The 17,332-nt window shown below is 40.9% G+C and overlaps 1 protein-coding gene across 6 annotated transcripts in view; it reads left to right on the top strand.

The window, feature by feature from the left end:
- Positions 1-17,332, top strand: part of Pde1c (phosphodiesterase 1C) — a 433,383-nt gene that overhangs the window by 320,784 nt on the left and 95,267 nt on the right. For all 6 annotated transcript variants that reach the window (XM_050155518.1, XM_050155519.1, XM_050155515.1 and 3 more), the window contains 5 exons: positions 773-886; positions 2,141-2,323; positions 3,557-3,623; positions 7,697-7,813; positions 9,174-9,314. In XM_050155518.1, coding sequence (XP_050011475.1) covers positions 773-886; positions 2,141-2,323; positions 3,557-3,623; positions 7,697-7,813; positions 9,174-9,314 — 622 coding nt within the window. The remainder of the gene's footprint in view (positions 1-772; positions 887-2,140; positions 2,324-3,556; positions 3,624-7,696; positions 7,814-9,173; positions 9,315-17,332) is intronic.

Raw genomic sequence — 17,332 nt, 5'->3', positions numbered from 1 at the left:
TTGTGAGGCAAATGTCAAATCCACATTTGATTTCCAGGTCGGTACTATGTTCTCCTAGTACCATTGGCTACCAAACATTCTGAAGAGGTACTTGTTCTCCACAGCCCCGGGTATTGTGTTTTGATCGTCTGCAGGCATTGCGTTGCCACCCCACACACTGCCCTCTGTTCCAATGATCTCTGTGTAAGGAGAATGTCCCAGTTCCTTCCCTTGGGTGATCTGGAATCCTCAGTTTACCACCCACCCACATTTTTTGACAACTACAGTATTACTCCTCTTAGGGGCATTCGTCCTGCCTACCAGTATAATTTACTTACATCCACATTGTCCCTGGTGGCTATAGTAGTATCCTGTACCCTCTCATAAGTCTTGAAACATCTATATGCTCTAAGGCTATGGTTCTCTGTAGCCACTGCTGAACAAAGTGCCTTCGACAGAGTCTCAGAGGTGTCTGATGGTGTTTGGTGATGGTCCGTTTTTCCTAAAACTAGAAACTAAAAGAGACATATCTGAGAAAAATAAAATTATCAACAATTTTAGAACCGACATAACAATGAATGAGTACTTCAAAATGTTGGGTGTAGTGAGGGCCTGGATAGAGAATATTTCTGTTCTTATTTTCGTATTTTATAAATTGCTACTTTAACACTGAAGCTACCTCTTTTATTGAAATAAAAAAAAATCTTTGAAACTATAGAAATATATACCATCATAGTTTTAGAATTATTCTTTGATTCCTTTATTATGACAGGCGTCATCTTGTCCCCTGTAGGTTACGGTCTTTGGTCAAGCAGTTGGAACGAGGGGAGGCCTCTGTGGTGGATCTGAAGAAGAACCTGGAATATGCAGCGACTGTGCTTGAGTCTGTATATATCGATGAAACAAGGTAAGTTAGAAAAGAGGTTAAGAAAGTAATGCTGGATTTTCTGTCCAACAGTCCCTCACCCCAGGGCATGTCTGAGGTGTGTGGTTCATATCACCGACTCTGAAACATTAGTTTCTACATTTGGGAAAGAGCTGAACAGTTGCTCCCTCAACTAGGAATTACCAACAGAATTTGCTGCATGCACAGTAAAACGGTGTCAGTGCAGAAAGGGCACCTGTTAAAAGTCTGGCAAGATGTATATTCCCACGGTGATGGCTGCATACTCATTGTATCAGTCCAAAGTGTGTCTTTGAATCCATCATCTGTGTCAGCATCTGGAGGTCCCTGCAGTGACAACTACATCTGGAGGTTTCTGAAGTCCCCAGCATTCCTCCTTCAGCAAACATTTCCTCTTGAATTATACACATATTAGAGCAATTGCAGGCACTGAAATCGATTTTTGAAAGAAACAGAACTGCTTTCCTTTCCTTTTGGAAACTGCTGAAATGTCAACTGTGAAAGTCTAGTCAGACAGGCTGCTCTGTTTGTGAAACCCAAATCAGGGAGTCACTACAGTTGGGTTGTTTGGCTTATTTTTTTTAATGATGTGATTCATTACTAATTTCAGGAATTTGATATCACAGTTTCTTCTCCCTTTACCTAAATGAATATATCTAAACACATGACAGTGGAAAACGTCTTTATATTGATGGTCACTTTTACTGTTTGTTTTTAACGGGACTTCAACAAATGATGTTCAATAATTTGGGTTCTATTATAACTACTTTTGTTCCTTTCTAGCACTCTGACTGAATAAGTTAGGTAAATCAGAAAAGCACATGCACAAATGGCTTAAGTCTCTGGAATTCAAACAAAGAACTGCCCTGTTTGGGGACGTTTCCTTGAATTCAGAAGTTCATGTTTCTCTTATCTCCTATTGAATTAAAGGAGTATCCATGGGCATCCCTTAAAATCACTGCTTCAGAGTACTCTGTTGTTGTGATCTGTGCAATGTTTTTCAGTCTGACCCAATGCTGTCACTGGTTGGGCCTTAGCTTCTTACACATTTTTATACTTGTGTCTCTGGAGGACAGGCCAGTTCCGATTTACTCAAAAGTCACTGTGAACTGTCACAGGCCTTGCCAAAACACTGCTGCCCCTCTGCCTGTGTGTGTCCTGTTTGATATCATGTTTTTGTGCCTGTATTTCAGGTTGGGTGGAGAAGGGCAGCTGTTTCAAACAGATTCAGTCTTTGGCTGTGTGCTTTATCTCCAGGCGTCTTCTGGATACAGAGGACGAGCTTAGTGACATTCAGTCAGATGCTGTGCCTTCTGAGGTCCGAGACTGGCTGGCTTCCACCTTCACACGACAGATGGGGATGATGCTTAGGAGAAGTGACGAGAAGCCCCGGTTCAAGACCATCGTCCACGCAGTGCAAGCTGGGATATTTGTGGAGAGGTAAAGGTGAAACCCACTGTTACTCAAGGGCCAAACCAGTAAGAGAAATACCAGGTGCTAGGACTGCAAGCTTTCCTTTAATGTAGTTTTGATATGCTATTATAAGAACTCAAATTTCTGAGGAGAAACAGGTATTCTAATCTGCAAGACATCATTAGGACAAGTTTTTCTTTTTGCTCAAAATCTTCGTCTTAAGATTTAGATTAAGCTCAGCCTCATTTTTAAAGTCAGAGATCATCTCCTCCATGTTTTTCAAATATATGGATATCATCAGAACAAACCAGTAGGTGTTTTGAGGTCAGTGACCCAGGGAGGACAGTTTATTTGAGGGGTATGAGTTCCTTGATGTAGTGATATTTCATTTGTATTTTAATAAATACACTTGCCTGAAGACCAGAGAGTAAAACAGCCCCACTGGTCAGCCTTACAGACAATGGTAACACACACCTTTAATCCCAGTAGCTACACTAGTTTGCCATAGAAACTGGGTGGTGCGTGCCTTTAATCCCAGTGGTGCACACTTTAATTACAGCCCTATAGAGGATTATAAAACCGGAGGTGACAGCTCTCAGCTATTGTTCTGAGATTTCTAGAGGCAGGATCACCATTTTGGACTGAGATCGCGGTAAGAGTCAGTAGGGCTGGCTGCTTTGCTTTTGGATCTTCAGGTTGAACCCCTATTTTTCTCTCCAAGTTTTTATTAATCGTGCTTCACCCTGTGACATAGTTTGCCAGCTTTTTGACACTGAATTATTCCCTACGAGACATAGAATCATTTCTTCTACTGTTCCCTATTACACAGTTCACATTCTAGCAATTCCATGGTAGTGATTTCAAAGTTTACCTGGGATATTTACTTGCTCTGGAGAAGTACTTCCAGTGGGTCATCTACACACATTCTCTGTTCACCATCAAGTACAATAACATACCTCGATTCTCGTCCTGCAGCCAGTGCTGGTGGAGCCCATCATCCCTTTCAGTAATTAAGTGTCCAATATGGGGCACATAAGCTTAATTCAGTGTTGCTTCCAGTGCCTTGTGTGTTTGAGATTGCCTTCATTTCTTTTTGACTCATCACTAAGGAAAGACTCTAGAGTCACTTTGGGATTTAAAGTTCCTTGGGCCACCAGAAGACCTGAGTGCTCCTCAGTTGTCAATATGTGTGCAGACCTGTGAAGGGCTAACCATCTGTTGTAAGCGATTACATTTTGTTTTCTCCTCCATCTTTGCCAGAATGTACAGGCGGACATCAAACATGGTTGGGTTGAGCTATCCACCAGCTGTTATTGACGCATTAAAGGTAAGACCGATGAAAAGGCTTATGGGATACATGGAAGCGACTGCAGAGTACGGCTAAATTTGTTCTTAGGAAACAATATTCGTTCCTGTACTTTTCCATTATTCCGACCTTAATCTTTCATTTTTGTTTTCTTATCTGTTCTAATAGTATCACTATGAGCTTAGTCTTTAGCCTTCTATATTTTTTTCTTCCAAATTAAACTCTGTGTGGATTTCGGTTTAACACAGTAATCTGCCATGATGAGATTTATGTAGCAGTAGCCCCCGGAGATAAGGTGCATTATAACTAATGTATTTAAACTTAGGAAAAAACTTGTTGCTTGTAATTATGTCAATACTCGGTTGTCCACTCCAAGTCAATGTAATAAGGATTAAAAAAAAACACTCAGAAAATTGTAAAAAAAAATAATAATAAGATCAGAGTTAATCAGAGTTGAGGCTTGGGCGGTGTTCCCAGCACATGGCACAGTCTCAGAAACATTTTATTACAGGATTGCTTACTCCAGAGCCCTCGTCCCTAGAGACATTCTGCTATTTTCCCAAGACCTGCACTGCGCCAGGTGCTGCATGGGAAGTCATTCAAGCATGGTTTTGTTTTAAGCAGGCTGAACCCTGCATGGTAATGCCCAATTAAGCGCACTGGAAGTTATCTAGATGACTTCTAAAGGCCCCACACAGAAGTGTCCTTGAGGCAGGCTGGGGTGGAGTCAGATTCAGGGCTCTGGAGTGTTCCTGGTTTACTTTGGTTGCAGGGTGGGACTGGCTAGGGCCCGGTGTCTTGTGCTGGTTGATAGTACGGACTGTCTGAACTTAGCACGCGTCCCTTTGTGCGCTGGCACCATGGCCTTCTGACTGCTGGCATTGTCTTTCTCTGAAACGTGCAAGAAGTACACTGTGATGAAGTCTTCAGAATATAAATTACCCATTTGTGGAAGTAGGGGGTGGGCAGTGCTTCACAAATAGCTTAATGTAGGAAGCACACCCAGTGAAGACGTTCTGACTGTATGCTCGTGGCGTTCTGTTTCCTTCAGAGACAGTCACATGGCTGTGTTTACAGGATTCACTTTTCTCTTTGTACTGTCTGTTTCTCCTCCTCCTTGCATCTTAACAGCAGGAAGGACACTGTGAGAAGTCACCTGCCCCCATGCAAATGGCCAGCCCATCAGTTTAGTTTACTGTGATGTTTCCCAGCTTGCTGGCCTGCAGAACTTCTTCATGAGACCTGCTAATGCCACAGCAAAATTGCCATTGATTTTCATAATTGAACTGAAACACTCGATGTAAATCTCAGGAGCATTAGAAGCCTATTTAAACCTTTATCTCTACCTTTGTCATAAACACAAACACAAGTGGATTCACTGATACTGGGCTGTTTATGAGAGTTTATCTTCCAAATTGAAGTTTCTTTTCTACGAATAGCTGAAAACTGAAATGCAGACCAACCTGTTATGTGGATAAACTGTTATTTGCCACTGAAGGAAGCAGGGAGTCTTCATGGTCATTCTGAGAGAAAGATACTTGGGTTAATCAGAGCAGGAACCAGTTAGCTCCAAATGACTACCCTCCCCGTGTCTGCTGATCTGTACGTTAAGGTCACAGCTTTTGCCTTTGACCCCACTTCCTGTTGATCAAGAGAGTTCAGGTTCTGTCTACTAAGTAGTGTCTTTCCAGTTCTCTGCACTAGCCTTTGATCGCCAGAGGACTGAAGTGGGCTGGAGAGCACAGACATGGTGTCTCTTTTCCTTCTTTGTACCTACTGGGGAAGAGGTTATTTGCACTGAGCTGCTGGCATTTATAGGGAAATCACTACTGATTTTCTCTAATACAGAAAAATTTCTCAAAGACTGAGAGAATTCAGTTCACTAAAATAACCGTGGTGGCATGTCACGTTAACCTTTGCAGTTAATGGAAGAACGTGGCATAAAATGACATCTAAGGAAGAGAATAATTAACAACTGCTCATTGGAAGTTTTGAGTGGGCTGTGTACCACCTTTGGTACCTCTCCACTTGGTGCATATTACCTTCGAATCTCACTTTATCTCTTGCCTTTGGGGTAGCGTTCTAGAGACACAGAAGCGATCTGTTCTTCAGAAGGGTGGCTGTTCTGTGGCTCAGGACCAGCCCCTTAGATAATTTTTAAATGGGAAGAAATAAGCAGTTTCCTTAGGCCATGCTAACCTGGATGGTCTCCATCTTTCTTGACGGGAATTATTCCTGGTCAACATCTGGTAAAAGTGAAAGCGTGTTTAAGGCACTTAAATTGGGTGCTCATTAAAATGCAACTTCCAGGCTCAGGATCATTCAGAGGCCTACAGCATCCTCAGTATTTTCAGCGAGTCCCTAAATAGCTTGGGAGAAGAATGAAGTTCAAGAATAACAGTTAAGATTTCCTTGAAGCAAAGGCCCATAGAGAACACCCACTCCCCTACTCATTTCCTGGGGCTGTCGGTGTCCTCCTCAGGACTGGACCAGACAGTGGCTGTGACTTATAGGAATCCAATAATAGAACTCAAACAAAGTTCCAGGTGGTGGGTAAATTTTGGTGTCTCTGTCCTGAGTCCTCAATGGGTAATTGAAGGATGTGGCCTGGGTCACAGTGTGGATTCATTGGGCTTACAGGGGTCGTTGGTAGGCAGTGAGGTGACATGACAGGTTGCCCGTGAGATTATTAAGTAGTTCTGTTACTGTGTGATTATGGACCCTTTGTTTCTCCCAGGTGTTGTGTGACTCTGGACCCTTTGTCTCTCCCAAGTGTTGTGTGACTCTGGACTCTTTGTCTCTCTCAGGCTGGCACATGCTGTGGAACTCTGGGGGAAATATAACTTTTTCTAGAATTGGGAGATTTGAGGACTGTGGATTAACACTTCACCTCACAGTTTTAATTATTTTAGTGGAAGGGTAAATATTACTAAAGGAATTGAATTTACCACTAAACTTAAATGTTTTTTTTTATATGTTTGCTTTTATGTGGCTTTGCCTCCATGGAAGAATTCCCAGCAGTCTTGAGCTGGACATGATGGATGGAAGGGTTAGATGTAACAAGAGCACGGGAATGGGATTACAGGATCGTTTTAGGATACCCCGAGTCCTTTGTGCAGAGTTTCTGATGCCAGAGGCACCAACCCCTGGCCTTCTTCTACGTGACCTCTCATGGGTCCTCATTATCAAGAGAATGTCAGTATATGTCCTGTAACTACAGAAGGAATACCCATGGTGTGATGAAGATACTAAATGCCTGTTGATTTAAGCACACATTTGTTTATTATGTCTACAAGTGCCTGGTGTTGTTGTGTCAAAAGCACAGAAGAGATGTTTACGTGTATTCTGGAGCAAGTATTTGTGAACAAATACGAAATTCATGATGGCAAATAAGTTGTATGTCCAGTTCACTTTTTACATTTGCTTCTCTCACTGAAGTGTTATAGCAAGAGGGAAAATTTGTCACCAGATTTGTGGCTCCAGAGAGCATTTTTTTTTCTGTTCTTGAAGTGAATGTTGTCTCTTTGGTTGGATCTTGGTGGTTGAAGTTGAAGTGGAATTCCATTTTTGTCTTCAATATTATACATGCTTCTGAACACTTTGAAGTGAGTTAACAGTGTCAAATCTGGGCTCAGAAGGTTTCATTACACAGTATGTTAGCAGGTTGGAGAGTGTCTGGAGATGTGCCCCACCGCGTTTGCACTCAGAGTGACAGCTGATAGGCTTGAAGGAAGGAGCCTAGAGGGGCATCAGTAGGGAAGGCATGTGTGTTCTCATCCCATTCATGTCCTAAGCGTGTGCTTCCAACAGGCCTTTGAGGATTTGGGTATCTCTCCATTTCTTCATCTGTGAAGTGTAATTAGTCATACCAGCAGTCATGATGCCTGTCAATACTTCTTCTCGATAATAAAGTTCTTTGGTATTTTTTTAAGCAGTAAGTATTTTTGTACCACCACCCTAGATGGCTACTGAGAGTTCTTTATAGTCTTGGGCTACTTATTGCAGGTGTGGGCTACCAGAAGACTCAAAGGTGGGTAGATTAGCGGTTGCATAGGCATGCCAACTAATAGCGCTCTCCCTGCTCTGTTCCGCAGGATGTGGACAAATGGTCCTTCGATGTGTTTTCCCTCAACGAGGCCAGTGGAGATCACGCATTGAAATTCATTTTCTATGAATTACTCACACGCTATGACCTGATCAGCCGTTTTAAGGTCAGCATCTCATTAAAAAGATACACTGTGTACATTTATCTATCCTTATGTGCCTTCTATGCCAAGACCAAGGGGATCCTTCTAAGTACATAGGAAACTGCTGTGGGCACCTGTGGGCATCATTCCGGTGGGCCTGCCATAGGTGCTGCCCACCAATGGGCATTTTATCTCACTGCATCCTGATTCTGTGTACTATGGACCACTCTTGCCTGGGAGGTAGCATTGGAGACAGAGTGAGCTCAGCAGCTTCCATAAACTTTTCTCACACCAGGCCACCTTCAGAAAAAAACTCCCACTCATCCATGACAGATCACTGGTGTTTCACAGCCACCCGTGCTTCAGATTAATTCTTTGCCTTAAACAAAGAGAATGGATGGATCATCTCCAGGGTCCGCCCCTCAGTCACCACGCTGCACAGCCTTTTTCAGGTCAGGTGGGTTCTCAAGGGAACCTCTGTCCAGTTGATCTCCCAGACTTCAAGCATCAGATGAATGGGATGTGTGTCTGGAAAATGCAGGTTGTTTTACACACAGATATTTATGTCTCCAGATAGAGTCTTTATCACATTCGTAAGGGCTATATTGGAGCTCATGCTTTCTATTTAAGAAAAATGAACATATATTATGCAGTATATTTAGTATGATAAAACACAAGGGACACACAAAAAAACTTAGGTTATAAAATGATTGTGAGACAGAGGTAAGCTGCAACTGGTATGACTTCCTCAAAGTCACACTCTTTGAAAGGGGTCACTGTATGCATTTGAAATATGGGGAAGCACAGTGTGGTAGTGTGTTTGGGAAAGGAACAGGCTATGTCTTTTTATCACCCAATAGTTTATTACTGGTGGTTTGCAGTCTGGAAAGTCTTCTTTTGCTAGTGAAGTGTTACAAATAGTTAAAAATCTCATAAACTGCAGTAAGTTTGTCAACATGGTTTATGACATTGGTCCTGCATAGCATCTCTTCTGTCTTGGAATTGGAGAAAAAGACTAAAAACAGATAAAGTACAAAGAAATACAAAGCTTTAGTAATCACTAGTAATGAATGAAGTTGCCTATGTGTACATCAAAAACCACTGGTTTACGTTTTAAACAAAACGTCTTTGAGATGAATCTGTATAGTTTGGTTGCTTGAACTGGGAACAAAACCAGTTTGTAAGACTGACTGTTCTTCAACCAGGGACCTGGTCTTAGACTTTCAAAGCATCTGACAGTTTCACAGAGAATTTTGTTAACTGCTAAACATTTTTGCTCCTCATGTGATCTACAGGAGCCCCCAAATGAGCAAAGTGGGGATCTTAATGTTTCTCTCAAGGTAAGTCTGCCCTTTAGTGAGTGGAGCTTTCTCTTCTTTTTCAGATTCCCATTTCTGCACTTGTCTCATTTGTGGAGGCCCTGGAAGTGGGATACAGCAAGCACAAAAATCCTTACCACAACCTGATGCATGCCGCTGACGTCACGCAAACCGTGCATTACCTCCTCTATAAGACAGGAGTAGCAGTAAGTACAGGCGGGGACACAAGTCTATGTTGGAGGGTGTCCCAGATGTGATAAGGATGAGCCCAGGATGAATGATGTCTTGTGAACACCCTATTTCCCAGCATCACTGTGGAGAGCTTTAAGGTATTCTGATGTGTCCTCATAATCATGATAGAAAGCCTTGGGGTTCTCTGAGAGCTGCCTTGATCTTTATGGAGAGTGCTCCGAAGTGTCCCCCTGTTTACTGTGGAGAGCCTTAGGGTTCTCTTAAATATTTTTCTTGAGCCAAGTGAAATAGAAAATGGCCAATTAAGGAATAATTACAAGAGCTAAGCATATATTTCCACATATAGAATGTTTTTTTGACCCTTTGCAATAGTCAATTAACAATAATGTTCACATATTCTGAAGTAATAGTCAGTAGATTCATCAACCATTGCTCCAACTCATCTTTGGCTTAACCTGCTAGGTCTTTTTCAGAAGCACTCTGGTTATTCACCTTATGTATGTTTTAAAGCTAAAGGTTTTTTAGTCATTTGAAATATCATTGTTATAGTTTTGCTTTTCAGCTCTTCAGATGGTTTTAGACCTCTTTTCTGTAATCCATTTGATGTACTAGCTTATTCGAGTTGATTGTGCCTTTGACTTCTTACATTTTTATTATTTGTTTGTTTCTAGTGCATGGGTGGGGGATTCTTGTGCTACAACACACATGTAGATGTCAGAGGGCAATTATTAGCAGTCACTTCTCTCCTCCTACCTTGCGGAGGCCAGGGATTGAACTCAGATTTTCTGGTTTGTCATGAAGCACCTTGGTCCACACCCCACCAGCCCCTTTGTCTTCTTTACCTCCATAAGCCATCAGTTTTTAATATGCATAGATGTTGGTGGCCAAAGAAAACAAATGAACAAACAGATAAAATAGCTTTTACTGAGATTGCCTTAAGAAGACCTATAGGAATTTGTTTTTCACTTCTATTTGAACTTATTGGAAACTGAATTTACCCCCATGCTATATATTTAATTTCTACAGTATGCTCTGGGGATCCTTTTCTCCTGTGAAGTCCCCTCCTATGGCTTAGGATCAGGGTGTCCCTTCTCAGTGAGTATCATCTTGGTGTGGCCTGGGTTAACTGAACCATGAACACTGTACTTTTGGCTCACATTTGTTGAGCTGAACATATTCAGCTACAAGGGAATCTGCATCTAAACCTACTCTCTGCACATTCGACAAACATTGAGCACTGCTTTTGTGTCAATGACCATAAATCCAACCACACTGCTTGAACTGAGCACAGCTTCTGACCCCACCAGTGTAGGATTCTGGGACTACTCTGCGGACTGACACTGAGTATTTTCCTACACATCTCGGGGAATGAGATATGCTATTTTAAAAGTTTGAAATACTGAGAAAGATTGGAAATATTAAAGTCAGTCCTTAGAAAAACTTGAGCAAACCAGTCACAGGAATGGCACACACAACTCCTTTAGAATGGCATCTTGAAAATGCAGATAGCACTTGGATATGCCACACACTTGATGGACTGGGAAGGTTTGTGTGCATTTTAAAAGAGAAAACAAAGATTTGAATTTCATAATTTGTATGATTTTCTGGGTTAAGAGAGTGGCAATCCATTTTTACAGGTCTTTCTATGCCACTTATAGGAAGAACTAAGATAGAAATTGCAGCAAATCAACCACAAACCCAACACTTACCTGTCTTTCCTGTTGACTGGCTCAGTAGAGTAGCTCAGTGCATTCAACTTAGAACACAGTGGGAGAAGTGGGCCTGAAGCTTGATATACTCCATCTAAATCCCTGCTTGGTTACTAACCGATATTGTAACCTGTGATGAGGTACTTCTCTGTGCCCATATTTCCTCTCGTCTGCAACGTGAGAAATATTTTACCTTGAAGATGACCAGGAGGATAATATCAAAAATATTGACATTAGCCTTCCTTCAACTTAGGAAGTATTATTACTAGATTATTGTAGAATTTCCCCAAAAATCATCACCATGTTTTAGTTTTTATTAAAATGCTTATTTTGGAAAAATTATATTTAAGAAGCCATTTCAAAATTATAGAAATGTTATAGAGATAACTCATTTTATAAAATAAAGAGTTTCTACCAAAAACTCAAGACCAAAAGCCATACTAAATGATAATCCCATGAAAACATGAAATAAAACAGAATTGTCCACACTAAAATAGCCCCATGAAGACCTAGAATGATGCAGAGGTGGTTGCGTGAAGACAGACCTGTGGAGACACGGGTTGGTGAAGAAGCATCCACACTGAGGCCCATGACGATGTGGATTGATGCAGGCATGTCTAGTGAAGATAGAATCATGAAGACTCAGACCAACACACTAAGACAACACTAAACAATTTTCTACAGTACCCATGTGATACAATATGCTACTTTAAAAGGATAAAATGCTGAAAAAATTTGCAAGAGCTGTTTGTGTGCCAGAAATTAATAATTATGATGTAAAAAGTACATTCTCAGCAGTTTAAAAAATGTATGATTATCTATAAAGAACTTCAATACCAAAAAAAGAGAAAAACTATAAAACTCAAAGAACTCAAAACTAATGATTAAATGAGTAGATAAATGTGTTGTGCTTTAAATGGGAAACTGTTCTGTTGTTTGAATGGCAAGTTTCATCAAAACAATAAATACTAATTCAATCTTCAAAAAATTAATGTATAACCTGATAGCTCTGAAATCCATACAAAATGTGTATTTTTCTGTTAGAACAGGTAGTTTTGAAAAGGAATAGTATATAACAAGAAGGTAGCTTTTATCTTCCTATCACTAAAACATCGACAAACCTATAAAAACAGAGTGGGTGATTTTTAATGATAGAAATAAATGACAAATACATCGATGGAATTTCAGTGTCAAACCATACACTCAAAGGTTTACGGAGCACTTGCTATGAGCTGGGAACTCTGTTAAACTACTTCACAGTGATGGGATTGGGTGGTGAGGACTTTGAGAAGTAATGGGGTAATAGAGGCAGAGCTCCCACCATGGGACTGGTGTCTTTAAGAAGGAGACCCAGAATTCCCTGCTGCTTCCTTCCTGGCCCTTTGCTCTTCTACTAAGTGTACAGCTTTGTCCTTCCTCTCTTTTTTAACTTTTTTTTTTGTTTATTTTATATACCAATCACTTCACCCCCCCCCCCCCCCCCCGCACCTCTCCCCCTCCCCACCCTTCCTCCCCACCCCACTCCCCATCCACTCCTCAGAAAGTGTAAGGCCTCCCATGGGGAGTCAGCAAAGCCTGAAGCTGTCATTTGGTGAAGATTGAGTAGAGAGCTCTTAGCTCCTCCTGTCTTCACCTCCCAGTTCTGGGATTGCAGGCATGTTCAGGCATGTCCAGCTTCCATAGCACTTCCTTAGCCAAAAAGACATTCAGAACTTTTATTACATTGTACACATGTGCATGTATACTTGTGTTAGGAATATCTGTGCTTCTTACCTTTCTCGTGTGAATGAGTGAATTCTATCATGTGAACATAAGAATCCATCGTATATGCTTATCATTTGGAACCACTGACTAAAAGTTCTGAATTATAAATTTCTATACAAATCAAGTTAAACATATTTAATTCAAAGTTAAGCTTAAATATGCAGCTAGTCAAGCCAAAATCATACTTCAGTGAATCATACTTCAGTCTAAATATATATGTATATTTTTTCCATTTACAACAGATTGCCATCCTCCTACCATCTTGACAAATTTCCTTTTTTTATTTGCAAACATTATTAACTGTCTACTGTACATATATGTATATATTGCAGTACTGGGGGTTGAGCCTAGGGCCTCCCACATGTCTGTTAAGAGTTCTTCAACAGAGCTCCTCCTACCCCATTTGACCTTTTAGACTTTTGTTTTGTTATGTTTTTATTGAGCTATATATTTTTCTTCACTGCCCTCCCTTCCTTTCCCTTCTCCTTCTGCCCTCTCCCATGGTCCCCATGCACCAAATTTACTCAGGAGATCTTGCCTTTTTCTATTTCCCATGTAGATTAGATCCATGTATGCCTCTCTTAGGGTCCTCTTTGTTGTCTAGGTTCTCTGGGATTATGAATTGTAGGCTGGTTTTTCTTTTTTATATTTTTTTTCTTTCTTNTTTTTTTTTTTTTTTTTTGCCTTTTTTGACTTCTCTCTTTATATGATGATTAATCTCAGGTACTTGTCTAGTAACTGTCTTACTAGTTTGGGTTTTCATTTGCTGTGAAGAAACACCATGACCATAGCAACTCCTAGAAAGGAAAGTATTTAATTGGGGTGGTTTGCTCTCAGTTAAAGTGGTTCAGTCCATTATCATTATGGTGGGGAGCATGAAGGCCTGCAGGCAGGCATGGTGCTGAGCACAGGAAACCTCAAAGCTGGCTCCCACAGTGACACATTTCTTCCCACAAGGCCATACTTCAGCAAAGCCATGCCTTCTAATAGGGACACTCCCTGTGAGATTATGGGGTCAATTACATTCAAATGACCACACTAATGGGAAGCTAACACAAAGAATTACTACAAATTGTCTTCTTAAATGTCTATACAAATATACTTTGTCTGTACAAATGTGCAATAGATTACGATTTTCTGTAAATCAGTGGTTTCAGTCTGGGGAAACTGATCCTACCCCTACAAAATGAGTTTTTATGGTAATTTGTTATGGTGACCATAGCAAAATATTACAGTGGCATAGCGAAGCTGGCCCCAGATCTGGTTTCTTTTATGTTTTTTAATATTCATTTTTTAAAATAAATTTATGCATATGGATGTTTGATCATGTGTCCATATACACACCTGTACATGCCTAGTGCCCATGAACTTTAGAAGAGGGCTTTGGATTCCTAGGAACCAGAGTAGCAAAGAACTGTGAATTGCCATGTGGGTGCTAAGAACTTAACCTGGTCATCTACAAAGGTAGCAAGTATTCTTAAACAGGGAGCCAATCTCTCTAGTTCCCCAGGTGTGACGCCAATGGCCATACATTTAGGTATTTGGCTATCATTCTACATTATCTTTGGTGAAACAGAACCCCTTGGACCTCAGAATTTTCAGGGGTGTATACTTGAACATAATAATGTAGAGCAAATTAAAGCAGAGGCTGAATAGTGCTCTGAGCTCATCTGGTAAACATGGTTTTAGTGCCTGTTGTGCACAGTATCCTGTGCAATATAAACCTGAATCAAGCAGCTTCATCAACGCAAAAGAAACTCTCTGAAGCATTTATGCTAATGCAAGATATCCTTGGACTCAACGGTATAACAGCCAATGACAGACTGTGCTCAGTTATTTGTAGCATGTGCACATATGCACAGGTGTGTGTGTGTGTGTGTGTGTGTGTGCAGGTGCATTTATGTGTCTGAGCATGTGAAGGACTGAAGATAGCCTCGGGTGTCCTTCATTGGGCCCTTGTCTTTGAGAGAGAATTGCTTAGTTGCCTAGAGCTTACCAATTAGGCTAAACTGGCTGGCCAGTGAACCCTGGGGACGTGCATGTTTCTATCTCTCTAGCCTTGGGATCACAGCCATATAAACAGAAACTGAGCATTTTATTCCAGCTGTCCAGACCCAAATGTTCACACAAAAATCTATATTAATTACACCACTGTTTGGCCAATGGCTCAGGCATATTTTTAGCTAGTTCTTACATCTTAAATTAACCCATTTCTACTAATCTATATATCACCATGAAACTGTGACCTACTGCTAAGGTTCTGGCATCTTTCTCCATTGGCAGTTACATGGCATCTCCCTGACTCTGCCTTCTTTTTCTCTGTATCTTTATTTGGACTTTCTGCTTAACTATATTCTGCCCTACCATAGGGAAAAGCAGATTCGTTATTAACCAATAGTAATAAAACATATTCACAGCATATAGAGGGGAATCCCACATCATTTCCCTTTTCTGTCTAAATTAAAAGAAAGGTTTTAACTTTAACATAGTAAAATTACAAATAACAAACTAAGGACAAGCAACAATTAACAGTTATAATATTTGTCAATCTAAAGTTTTATACTACTTTATCTTTTATTATAACTAAGTAAAACTCTATCTATCTTCAACTCCATCAAAGACCCCAGAAGAATATAATATTACCTAGGTAAATAGGATGTTCATTTTAAGCAACATCTAAAGTTCTAGAATTGACAGAGACATCTCGCTGCTTGGACAGGCTCTCGAAGCTCTTTGGTCACACTTGGACATCTATCTTCAGCCTACAGGCCCATAGTATCCAGCAGGTTCTGGTGTCTTTCTCCTTCATCAACTACAGACGTCTCCCTGACCTTGCCTTCTTTCTCTCTGAATCTTTCGACTTCCTGCCTAGCTCTATTCTGCTCTGCCATGGGCCAAAGCAGTTTCTTTATTAACCAATAATAATAAAACATATTCACAGCATACAGAGGGAAATCCCACATCACAGCCACTATACCTGACTTTTCACATGGGTGCTAGGAATGGAACTTGGGTTTTTATGTTTGTATGACACTTTATCTACTCATCTGTCTTCTCATGACTCACCCCTTTTCTGTGTGTGTGTGTGTGTGTGTGTGTGTGTGTGTGTGTGTGCATATGATGTTCTTCAACCATCTTTTTGTGGTGATTTCTGAAGGCATCAGAAAAGTATTGTAAAAATAGAAACTGCTGTTTCCACAGCAACGTCACAGCTTACTTAGAGTAATGTATCCTGTAGCAGTGGAAAATGACCCACCCATGTCCATTTCCTTCAGATTTCCTCTGTTGTATACAGTTGCCCTCACTCACCCACACACCTAAGCATACGGCTTGCTTTTCTGAGCCACAGGTGTAGTAGTCCAGAATCTACCACATCCAGGTGTCAAAGCAGCTCTGTCAGTGAATGAAGCCGTGACACACCAATTTGAAAGACGGGGAAATGTCACAGTCAGATAATCCTACAACAAAATGCCTGTGGAACTTAAATTTCTGATTGCTTATATTCTGACACAAACCTTAGTAATCACAGTAATCAACTGGGAAAATACAAATGAGCCCCATTAAAATATGAATCTCAGTTTTCCTCAGAGTGGCTTCTTCTGCCTTATCCAACTTTCCTTTACCAATGATGCTATCTGATACGACCCAGGAAGTGTTTGGCTCTTGACTCAGTGTTTGGAGGCCATATGTAATCGGTTGTTCTCTTGGCTGTAACTTCTTTTTATCCATCCATGTCTGCCACACATTCAGTTATTTACACGCACTGTAAGGACTTTTCCTCCCTCTCTCTATTCAGACAAATATTCTTCCTGGCGTGCTGGGCTGGCTCCAGACTCTCTGGGGTGTAAACACCACTGCCGGTTGAGTCAGTTTACATTCCTCTCTCACTCTGGCTTTCAATGCCTGATATTTCAGGTCCCGGTCTGCCCTGATCCCCACTGCAGTCCAGGGACTCATTCCATTGCTCAAGATGGACAGGCGCTTCTGAAAATGCCCTCCTCTACTCCAAGGTCTCCTTGTCACCATCAGCAAGGCTTGTTTTTGTGAAACTGTTTTATGCCCCTCCTGTTTCCTTCCCTGGATATCATTTTCCCTCTTTTCATCCCTAACCCCGTTTGCACACTGATCATCTCAAGGACTGGGTTTTACAATGAGCTTCAAAGGTACAGTTTAGATTTTGCTATATGCCTGTTTGATCCCTTGTTGTTTAAGTTTATTAGAAGCTAGGTGATAACTAAGAGTAGCTGTTAGTGTGTTTGGGCAGCAAGTGTGCCTGATATTTGTAATGTGGGAACTATTCCTTTGCAGGCTTTCTGATGCTTAGACTCCTGATGTTTTGTGACTTGGATTTGTTTAGGCTCTATGCTAACTCCTACCTACCATCTTATTTTAAAACATGAGATTGACTTTGTATAGGACTAGAACAAGACTTGTATACAGGGAATTGTTCAAAAGCAGATTAATAATAATATCGTATTAAGGAAGAAAACACACCAATATGGCCACGTGCAGAGGTGCAAGCCTGTAATTCTAGCACTCAGGAGGCTAAGAAAAAGAGG

Source organism: Alexandromys fortis, unplaced genomic scaffold, assembly GCF_014885135.2.
Source record: "Alexandromys fortis isolate MF-2015 unplaced genomic scaffold, M_Fortis_MF-2015_v1.1 scaffold_93, whole genome shotgun sequence".
NCBI lineage: Eukaryota > Metazoa > Chordata > Mammalia > Rodentia > Cricetidae > Alexandromys > Alexandromys fortis.
This window is presented reverse-complemented; position numbering and strand designations above follow the sequence as displayed.